This window comes from Diorhabda carinulata, chromosome 9, assembly GCF_026250575.1.
Source record: "Diorhabda carinulata isolate Delta chromosome 9, icDioCari1.1, whole genome shotgun sequence".
Classification (NCBI taxonomy): domain Eukaryota; kingdom Metazoa; phylum Arthropoda; class Insecta; order Coleoptera; family Chrysomelidae; genus Diorhabda; species Diorhabda carinulata.
Window position 1 is genome coordinate 7,140,631 of NC_079468.1, and position 12,040 is coordinate 7,152,670.

Below are 12,040 nucleotides of genomic sequence, written 5' to 3' on the forward strand. Positions count from 1 at the left end.
GTTTCAGCGTCATCTCTTAGTTCATTAGCAGTACTAAACGTACATGGTACAACGTACACGATTGTTTTGGTTCATACAACTTCATTGAATTGTTTGAAAAATATTAATTTTTAATTATGGGGAGAATTGGGCTTCAATACGAAACAAAAAAATGAGGAAAAAAAAAGTTTTATATTACATTCGAAAAAAATACAAAATAATCATATAGATAAATAAATATACGTACATATATATTGGAGTATCTTCTACACCGTGACCCAAGGGATCAATTGTGGCTCCCTTTATTGCTGCGATACTGGGGAAGCCAGTGTTTACAACTAATTAATTCCTTCTCTTAGAAAGTTCAGAATATGGGATGGCTGTAGCAGCCAGAAATCTTAAGACTTCTATTTCATACATGATGATTTATACAAATCCAACTGCAAGATCTGGTATTTCATCGACAGCTTGACAAGTTGAGGGTTAAAACACAAGAGCAGTTTTTGTAACACAAAGGGCTGAAATATTTTGAGCATTTTTTCAAATTTTCTGTTATATTTTCCATAAAATAGGCCCGGGTTAGCCAGACAATTCTCAACTGGGCTTCAGAAGGAAAAGCAAACCCAAAATAAGAGCAACTTCCTCAATATAATTAACCAAGACTCTTCTTGGTTAATATATATATATATATATATATATATATATATATATATATATATATATATATAATATAGACATATAGACATATAGATAATATATATTAGTAAATATTCACATCCTTACGTTTTAGTTGTCTATTTGACACTAAACACTTCTACGCCAACTTCAGACACTTCTGTATGACTGAACACGTAATGCAATGAAAATAAGTGTTAAGTGTGTTAGGTGAGTTAGGTATCAACCGCAGATCCACTATACATCCATTATATTATATCAATGCTGTTGTGTGATTGGCTGAATATCATAGCCCCTAGTGTTACCTATAAATCTATAAACATATTATTTCTGCTAATGAACCAAGAGAGTACGCTACGCTCGCACTATCGAGTTTCCATACCCTGGGTAACGTGGTGAAATGCATCACATTCCTACTTTCAGGTTAACTGTTCTGATATTTGATGTCAGGACAACATTGTCCTGTTTTTTACTCGCCACAATCCTGTGCAGTGGTGTCAATTTAACACAATACCTAAAGGATTTGAATGGGAATCGGTGAAGAAACTTATGGATTTGCTGATTGCTTGAGGGTTTATTAGCAGCAGCAGTTTTCACGTATTGGAGACAGATGAAAGCAATCATATTCCCATAGTAAAAAAAAATATGTAGTTTTGTCGTTACGTGATTACAAGAACTATTACATCACATGAGAGTAATGAATAGTGGATAAATTTTTCACCTTACTCTAATGTAGCGATATTGAAGCTAAGTCTAAATATGTTGATGAGTCTAGGATGAACCTAATCCACTCGTATTTCAAGAGTTTTATTCAACTCTCAAAATTCAAACCTTAGTCATGATTGTTTCTTTCTTGACGGTTAATTATGTTCATTTGATCTAGTATACGTTACACCATCAATTACACATTAAATGAAAACACCAGATCGAATTCATTTTATCATTACTCAGCCTTGATTAACTACTGACTTAAGTTGTAGATCCAGAACTATCGTTTCTAATTAGTTACTGATGCTCGGTCAACTATAGTGGCCCATAGATTCTTCACCAAAATTTAGTTGCTCTATTTTGGCAGAGTTAAGCTCAGGCTTTTTCCTTTACTTCTTTAAAAAAAATATTGAATCTACGAATGGAAACAAATATTTTAAATGATTTTTAACTAATGATTTAAAACAACATTAATCTATGTTTCAGGTATATCTATTGCCCGATAAATCAAAAAGCGGCAAAAGAAAAACGAAAGTGAAAAAACACACGCTCAATCCGGTCTTCGACGAATGTCTCAAGTTCCACATTTCTTTAAACGGTTTAGAAACAAGAACTTTGTGGTTAACTGTTTGGCATTCGGATATGTTTGGTAGAAATGATTTCCTTGGGGAGGTCATGATGACTTTAGAGAATAAAGTTTTTGATGATCCTACACCCAAGTGGTACAATCTACAAGAAAGGGTAAGTGACGTATTAATGAAAAATAAAATTTCGGGAAATATATGAGTTTTATCCATTTGATGATTTAGTATTTTTTTCTATTGTATCTGATTTAAAAAATAAATAGGTCAGTCAATTTGTGGTAACTGAGATAATTGTATTAGAGTCCACATATATTATTTTGGAAAAAATACCCCCCCTATTTCAGTAGAATCCTGACTAGAGGTATGTTCCTAACATAGTATAACATGATCTAAAACCAGAAGGTTGAATTTTCAGGAAAAACCAAGGCTTTATATCACGCAAAATGAAATTTAATTTTGGGCTACATGTGTATCCAAGAATGTACATTTGTAAGGAAATATTTTGTTATAAATTATTTATATCAACCGAAAGTACATTTTTCGTTTTATTTATGAAATATGCATTGGCTGATAAGTCAAATAACAATTTTCACGCATATTTGAAGTGGAATGGAGTACTAATTTGTATTGAATACCTGACATACTTGACAAGTTATTATGTGTCATATGTCCGTGATTTCAAAAACTACATATTTTTTGTATAATTGTATGCAAAGAAGACGCGAAAATCTTTGGTTTGACTGATAGAGGTCAGGATAAGTCATTTTTTGATATTATTTAGAAGCACCATCCCTCAAACTAAACCTATCAAATTTTGAGGCATTAACTACAACTAGTTATTTGATGAAGTTTTGTAAAATGATTTTTTTTCATACTGTACTGTAAAGTCAACTTTATAGTACTAATTTTAGTTCGGAAAATGGCACTTTCACCAGTACTTTTTACCTTGTATTTCTTACGCCAGTCGCAAAACATCGCATTTTCTTTTCGAAGACTCAATTGGAATAATTTGCGTTAAACAAATAATGCGTTTTAACAAAAAAAACCTATGTCATCAATACGTGTTCATGCATGAGACCACCACACACCAGAATCAAAATGGCAGTTATTTGAACGGACTGTAATTGGTAAAAGTTGTTTTTTGAGAAACATATTGCATACACTAATGTATGTAATGTAAACACATCCAAAAGAGACTATTATTGTATATTATTAGACCGACTGAGAAAGGAAACCAGAAACAAATGGCCCCATTAACAGAAAAAAAATGTCTTCTTTCACTAAAACAATTCATCGCCTCGATAAAAACGATGGCCAAATCAATGAATCGAAGTTCGAATTGATTCCGCATTTTCTAACGACAATGAGGTTAATTAAATCTTTAGAATCCCTCGTTTGTATTTCATTTCAAATAATTAAGTCACTAAATCGACATTTTTATTAAGAACTTGAAAATTAAATGAAATATAACGGGCATCAAAGCTTTATTGCTGTGCATTGTGATGAACTGTCTAGAGGTTGAGTAGAGTTAGACGTCATGTTCAGAAATTGCGTAAAAAGATTATATTTTAGATTAAGGTCTATGAATGGCTACCAGCCCTATAGGTTCAATCGTGTTCAATTCTATTTTCATTTCACTTGCCCATATTTACATAAACCTTATTATTGCGTTGCCAATTTTTCCTTTGTTTTCTAAAGAAATTGCCAATTGCCTTGAGACGGCTATAATTATACCTCTGCATAAAGGAGGAGAGAAGAATCAAGCATCGAATTATCGCCAAATTGCATTCTTTCCAAGTTATCTAAAATCATAGAAATTTGTGTGATGCTATATTCTCCCTAAATAATGTGTACTCTAGCATAAACAGCCATCACTTCCTTGCAACAACTTTATTTTTCTAAGGCTTTCGATTGTGTTAATCATAATGTTTTAATCAACAAATTGCAGTACTACGGTTTCAGGGGAACACCTCTCGCATGCTTTAACTGATACCTTACCAACAGAAGTCAGCTTTTAGGGGTTGATATAACGATGTCTTCTTGCAAGCCAATAGGCTCAGTACTAGGCCCTATTTTATTTCTTCTGTTTATAAACGACATCGCCTATCTAGACATCAGTGGTAAAATATGTCTATTTGCAGACGACACTAGTTTTTCTTCGAGCAACCCTGATTACTTCATAGGACTTCATAGGACCTGATCACCATTAAATTATGGTGCGAATCTAATCTTCTCAATATCAACGTTTCTAAAACCAACGTTTTATCATATAAAAATACATTGCAGCCTTTTTTATTAAATAACACCACCAATGACGTAAAATGTAATCTGTAAACTTCTTAGGGCTTGTTGTGGACAATTCCTTGAAATGGGAGTTACATATTGCCGCCTTATCTAAAATATTACGTTCCTCCTGCTTTGCGCTGAGATCAGTTTCCAAAGAACTGAATTTATCTAACCACTTAACAGTGTATTATGCCCTTATTGAGTCACATCTCCGATATGCCCTTCCCTTTGAGGTACGTATGGTGTAACTCAATATGAGCGAAAACTTCAAACTACAAAAGGTGTTAGATATTTACTCGGACCAAACAACAGTGCTCATTGCAGGGACTTCTTTAAAAAATTTCAAATTCTGAAACTTATTCATCTTTGAATCCGTTTGCCTAATTCGTAACTACGCTTCTCCAATTTCAGAAAGATCGTTGCACGGCTATCCACTTAGTAACGCGGAGCACGACCTTTCCCTACCTTCTCCACGTCCAGAAATAGTTAAGGGCTCTTTTTTTACAATGCAAAAAAAATGCTCAATCAGTTGCCAATTGAAATCAAATTGATATCATCTTTTCCCGCATTTCGCAATAATATGAGAGTATATTTACTGGAAAGTACCTTCTACTTTGTAAATGACTCTAATAATAATATTTAATTCCGGCCATGTTGCATACTGGTTTAACTTTACTATGGACTTATATACTAAATTCTAAATAATATTTAAATAACTTGTTTTCAGACGGAACCTTTCGAAGACGTTTCTTCATATAAAGGCGATATAATAGTGTGTTTGAAATTCGTTCCTCCAGATATGACAATTCAAAAGAAAGGTAAAAGATCAAGAGGAGCGCTACACGTTTTAATTAAAGAAGCTAAATCTTTAACTGCGGTTAAAGCTAATGGTACATCTGATCCATTCTGTAAAAGGTGAGTGTGATTGGGATAATAATTTAAAACTACATATTCTCTTAGAAACTTTGTTCTTATTCAAGTAAGTTGTAATTATAATCACACTTTCATAATGTATTCTCTATTTCTTATTACAAGATAATTTTGAAAAATTAATTAGATCAAAACCTCTTATTTTAACCAAAAATTACTAAATTTATTTTATTAAATTTAGCAGTTGATTGGTTATAATTTTATTTTTTTAGTTATCTTCTCCCAGACAAGGGTCGAAGTTCCAAACAAAAAACTCCAATTGCGAGACGAACAACCAATCCGGTATGGAATTATACTTTTGTATACGACGACGTTTCATTACAAGAACTAGCAGAAAGATGTTTAGAATTAACTGTATGGGATCACGATAGACTGGCTAGTAATGAATTCTTGGGAGGTGTGAGGTTTTCACTTGGAACAGGTAAGAGCGTAAGTTAACTGTTAGTTGTGTAATCTAATTTAGTAACCAAACCTTGTTACCTTACGGAAGTTTTCGCCACTTATCTCCGCGACTTTTTTTTTACTCATCATTTACATCAAATGATTTTAGCGACTTTCACAATACTTTTTTACACTATAACAACACTCACAATTACGTTGTCTGATGCACGTTTCAATAATCAAATTATCGTCTTGAAACACCACTTTAACGGGAAATTTCACATTCATTCGCACTGTAAAGAATAAGCCATTTTTCCCTATATAAACAATATCAATGTTGTTGGAAGCTTCTCACAATGTATTGTTGGGTACATTTCTTTATAAACTTATATTATTATATTTATCCCTTTAATACACTTCTTAGTTTATCCAACATACCTCTTGTCACAATCATTTCAGTTAATTTCGTGAAAACTAGTCTCCCTAATCAGGGCCGGATTAAGATTTATAAGGCCCGGGGCTAAAATAATGACGGGGCCCCCTTAAGGAATTCGGAAACCCGGAAAAATTCACAAAATAATATCAATACGTTAGATTTGTGGTGTCAACACATCAAAAAATACAAAATGATTTCCAAATGATGGGGGCCTCCCCAAGCCCCTAGCTTAATCCAGCCCTGTCCCTAATCCAGTATTTTATGATTATGAACCGGAACAAATTTTCCCTGTTTTTCGTTTTGATTTTGGAAAAAGATGGTTTCTAAAAGGCATTTCTTAAACCTATGATGTGTGTGTTTGGATATTAGGGTATCATATACACTGCGACCCCGAGGATCTATTGTGTTCCCATTTCTTGCTGCGATACTGGGGAAGTTCAGAATGTGGAATGGATGTAGCTGCCAGAGATCTTCATCTTCTATTTCATACGCTCCCAGGTGTAGTGCTCTGAATCTGCACGCCACTTTTTCTGCCAAGTAGACCCGTAGGATTACTGTTAGTATTCGTAGATTGTTGGCACATTCAACAGATCTTCTCTGGTTATAGTTTCCCAGGACAGCCTTTGCCTGTCTCAATCCCTGTAGGTTATCCCTATAAATGGTTTTATTTTCTTTTCCAGTGCTTTCCATTGTTATGTAATTGATACCACAGAAGGGTTCAGGTCTCATTCATCGCTTTAGCGAGCTACTTATCAGCTATTTCATTTTCCTTCCCTCCGGTACGTCCCGTCCAATGTAGAAATCCATTCCTTGCCTAGCACGTTTGATTTTATGATATTGGAGCTTGAAGCTCCTTACTATCGGACAGGATGATGATCTCCTGTTTGTGAAAGTTCCTCTCTAGATTGAACTGGACACATTTTTCAGCTGCATAAATTTCTGCTTCAAAAATGCTTATTGTGTTGCTCAGACTTTCAGAATGTTTAGGTTCTGGACCCGTACACTCCTATTCCAGTTGTCTGCTGTTTTAGATCCGTTCGTATACCATTTAATGATATTTCTGTTCATTTCTTGTATGGTATTATAATCCCACTTACTCCTACAGCTTAGTATCGAAGTAAATTTTTTTATCCCAGGTTTGGTCAGTATTTAGGTCAGTTTTTCTTTGGTGATTCCGTCTTTGAACAGGTGATGTTTTATCTGCCACGCGTTGCAGTACTATGTGGAGAGGTGGGTGACTTAGAATCACTTCTAGTGCAGCTGTTCCATGACCCCGGTTGCACACAAGCAAGCCAGTCTTTGTACTTTTGAGAGATTGGTCCTCGTGGTATTCACACTAGTTCTAGTAACCCAAACCACTGGCGCATATGTGATGATTGGTCTCACACTTATGATAGCCACGTCCTAGTATCTTTCAATGTTAAGTGGAAAATGAATCAAACAATGTACCAAGAAATAGAGACTGATATGTTCGATACAATGGGAATAATCAACAATAGGAATCAATTTGAAAGTATTTATGTAGTGGTAGTATATTCAGCTTGGAAAACTGTTTGAAATTACAACTTCTCTAATTTCATTTTATTGGGTTTGGTTGGTCACACAGGTCGACAATTATAGCCGTAGAGTACACAAAACTTATCAGAACAGTGATATATTTGTTTGACAGGGAATTTAACTGTAACCAACTATAGATATAGAAATACATCAAATTATCTTTAATCTTGATGAGAATAACATTTACAATAATGATTATTTAATAAATTTTTAATTTGAAAATAGTGAATTGTGGAAATCGATGTACATAACATGTTGCATTTAATATTAATCAAAATATCAGTTTATGATTTAGCCCAAATTTACAAGTTATCTTAAACATTTGAAAAAAAATCGTTTTCCATCTAGCGGAAGACAAAGTTTTCCCCAAAAAAATATATGAGAATATTATTTTATCGAGGAACATTTCAGTACTGTTTTTTTTTCCCTAGATGGATGACTGTTTTTCATATCTTGAAACATTCTTAGCTAAAAATCTCGACGAATATGTTATTCTTTCACATTTTATAAAATTATAAGTTAATGTAAACCAGGATCCTCAATACACGAAAAAGTTTGATATCCATAAGCTTTAAAAGAAAGGCTAGACTAATAAATCCCAACAGTATATTTATATAAAGTTAGAAAAATGATTATCTACCTTATTTTCAAAATATTGTTTTGAAACTACTGGACTTTTATTTCTCTTCGGAGTTTACTTATCGCATTTATTTGCAGTGCAGTCTCAGTTCCTTGTTAGCACATCTCACAAGTGAAATTGTAATCACTTAATCTTGACATTAAACTGTACCAATCATTTTCAATATCATCTATGAAACTACAGTTAGAATAAGATAATAAATGATTCTACTGAAGCATGACTGAATAATATAAAACCATTCGTAAAGAATTTCTTCATCATACTTTTCTTTTTAAGGATGACTTGCCATTTTTCATTGACAATAAAATATTTCTCGAATACTGACTGTTCCATTGCACTAGGTTTTTATAATAACTGATGTACAATTGTAAAAGATCACTTAAGGTCATTTCGTGTTTACTATATTTGTTTGAAGGCAAATGTCTCAAGGCGCTTTTAATAAAACATAGAAGTGGAATTCATCGATTAAAAAATTAATTCCTTTTAGAATCGAATGAATATTTGTGTATTTTTTTTATTGGAAATAAAAAAAAAAAGTTGCTTGTCCACGTCTATATTAATTCACTCTACTCCTATATTGCTGAAACTCTAATTCGGAAATAAAATTTCCATACTATACCAAAATCAATTACGCAAGGAACTTAAGTAATTTTCGGAAATACATTAATGCAACTCAATTAGTGGATATGACTGCATTACTGAAGACTGCGGTTGTATATCGATCAAGCTTTTTTTTCCAGTTTGTCTTCTATTCCTTCCATAGCGTTACTGCTACCTATCGGTAACGGTAGGGTAGGGAACATGTTGAGCGTTCGCTGTCAACACCTTTTTTGTTTTCTGTGTCTAGTTGGTTTATGACAGGTGTATTTTCAAAACAAAGACTGTTTTGGTTGCTTTTATTGAATTTAACAAGTGTTACATTAAGTGGTAAATGTGAAGGTACTTTGTATAGTTCCTTTTCAGAGAATTATAATGTGTATTTTATAGAGAATAATTCAGTAGTCCCAATTGTTTATTCTTATCTTAATAAACAAATTCAATCATTTTTTTTTCTAAGAAAGGTTACAACTTGACGTTTGATCACGGAACACAGTCGATTTAACAAATTTCACTTCCGCTACCGCTACTTAGTATGAATTAAAAGCGCTACGAAACATGGCGTCCGCTCCAGAACGTTTTGAGTTTGTCACCGAACAATTCCGCTATATATGGTACAACGGTTTCGTCCGCTAAATGCGACAATTTAATTTCCATTAAATACGAAAGCTGTATTGCTTCGTTTAAATTCCGATTTAGAAGGGGTATCGATAAGAGAGAAGCATCCAAGTACTGGTTCAGAACTGCTTCGACCATTAATAGAAAAAAGCTTTTGATTAAATATCATAAACTCATTCAAATACTGAGACGACTTGACATAGAAAGATATACGCTGTATTGGAAACTTGTATTGGAACCAATAAGCTACTTATGTCTCATAAGCTGGGTCAAAGGTTACAAAAGTTGAGGCAACAGGCGCTGTTAATAATAGATAAAGTGAAGTACATCCAAGAAATGAAAAACAATTCGTATCTTAGAATTGCATAAACATTTATGGAATAAATTTTGGCCCACCTTCTGAAACTGAATAGAATTTTAAAAATATATGTATATTCCTCAGGTTATACTAAAATTGATTACACAAACAAAAAGAAAATTCTCTTATTCGAATTCATTGTCCTACTAATCATAACCTATATTAATTTGAAGATGTATTATTGAAGACCGTGTACTATTTTTTTCTTTTTCCTTTTTGATATTTTTTATACAAACCTGGCATCACAGAACATACCCTAAGACAATAAAAACACATTTTCATTACACTAGCGCCATGATTGGTAAGTGGCAGAACTAATTTTGTGTTATTGAAATTTAGATGCAAGTTGACCTTCTTATTGGGAATATTTCATGGAATTCTTCTACATGAGATGACATGTATGTCAACAAGACATACCAAAAGTTAATATCTTCATTATCTCCTTCAATTTATTTCGTTTGTATCTTATTATTAAATGTATTTTTTATAGGAAAACATTATGGAAAGCCAGTTGATTGGATGGATGCATCAGGAAGAGAAATGTCATTATGGAAGAATATGCTGGAGAAACCCAATTTTTGGGTGGAAGGCTCATTATCATTGCGATCATCTCTAGAGTCACGTGGATCATAACGTTCATACTCGATAATTAATGAAAAAATATGTTCGAAATCCTATAAAGATGTTATTAATAATCGATATTTTTGAATGTTTGTTGATATGTTATTGATATGTACATGAGTTTAAAAATGTATAATCATTTTAAGCTGTAAGTAAATTTTTATTACTAGTTATTTAATGTATACCTTTTTAGGTAATTGTAATTCTAACAAACTATATTTTCTTATCATAATAAATGTTTTCTATGTTTTTGGTTATATGAAATCCCCAACCCATGATGAATTATAAAATACACAGATATAAAAATAAAAAGGCATCTATTATAAACAGTAACTATATTAAAGATACCAAGAATATGTTTCCTTTTCTTTATATTGATGAAATAAAATATTGCAGAAGTTAAATGTAGTTGTATTTATATTGCCAAGGTCATATTTCTATCGCATAAGTGGCTACATCTCTAAGGAGAAGTGTATATGTCAACATAAAAATGCAGAATACGTTATTGGGCTCATTAACCAGTTAATCTGCAGATTTTCTGATACTATCCGTTAAAGTATGAAATAGGCGGATAGTCTTTGCTGACTAGTTAGAACAAAAACCATTATATTGGAGCTTGCAGCAAATTTTGGAAATTGTGACTCTTTATTTAACTAAAAATCCAAGCTTTTGAAAGTGTTCATCCCATCAATAAGGAAAGTTCAATTTGAGGATAAATTCCTAAGTGTTTTCATAACGAAGTAAGTCATGGCAAAAGATTGAGGAGTGGGATTTCACATTAACAATACATGCCGTTATTATTCGAAAAAATTTAACTTAATATTAATTATTATTCGAGAAATTTTTACCTAATAACGGCATTCATTGTTAATGTGAAATCCAACTCAACAAGTTGATTCCATAAACTTCCAACGACTGGCCTTGCGATTTATTTATGGTCATCTCAAAGGCCAGACGTACCGGAAAGTTTAAACGTTTAAAATCGAATAGTAAATCATCGGTATACGCAGGATCAAGACATCTTCACCTTTATATTTTCCTTTTATGATTGTTGCCTCAATGACGTTATTTATCACCTTTTTCACAGCCAGTTTTGTTCTATTGCAAATCGAGGTTGATTAATGTTACGCAGCGTGATGATAACTGATCCTACTTCTAACTGCAAATCGTGAGGTGGTAGTCCAAGCAATTCCAGTGAATTTAAAAAGTCCATGGGAAAGTTGACTAAGTCATCCTGGTTCATAACGGTGTCGAGTGATTTGAAGGATCCAACTGTCCCGGAAGAAAATTCTGAATGGTCGCATTGAGATCTTTGATCTTATCATCGTACAAATTGTAATTAATCAAAGTGAGAAGTTCTGGTGCACTTATCAGGAAAGTGTCACTATCCAAAAAGTCAACAGAAAAAGGAGCACATAACTTGAAATGTCACTATCACCATTGTATAAAGAATAGAACAGTGACAATGTTAAAAACATTTGAGGCAATTTTGCACGCCATCTAGTTACTTTTACATTCGTTCTTCTTAAAAGTGACCCATAGCTTAGTGCCATCTGAAATAAACAGCACTATTTTCAACAACTAAATTTTTTTGGAAATATCCCAACTAAATGTGAAATTTTCTTTATCTTCGACATTCGAACTGACAGTACATTGTTGCCGATTTTACT

The 12,040-nt window shown here is 32.9% G+C and overlaps 1 protein-coding gene across 8 annotated transcripts in view; it reads left to right on the forward strand.

The window, feature by feature from the left end:
- The window catches only part of LOC130898064 (uncharacterized), a 299,991-nt gene extending 289,372 nt beyond the window's left edge, over positions 1-10,619 (forward strand). For all 8 annotated transcript variants that reach the window (XM_057807100.1, XM_057807102.1, XM_057807104.1 and 5 more), the window contains 4 exons: positions 1,849-2,103; positions 4,960-5,147; positions 5,375-5,583; positions 10,240-10,619. In XM_057807100.1, the coding sequence (XP_057663083.1) occupies positions 1,849-2,103; positions 4,960-5,147; positions 5,375-5,583; positions 10,240-10,382 (795 nt within the window). In that variant the 3' untranslated portion in view covers positions 10,383-10,619. The remainder of the gene's footprint in view (positions 1-1,848; positions 2,104-4,959; positions 5,148-5,374; positions 5,584-10,239) is intronic.
- Positions 10,620-12,040: the final 1,421 nt, after the last annotated feature.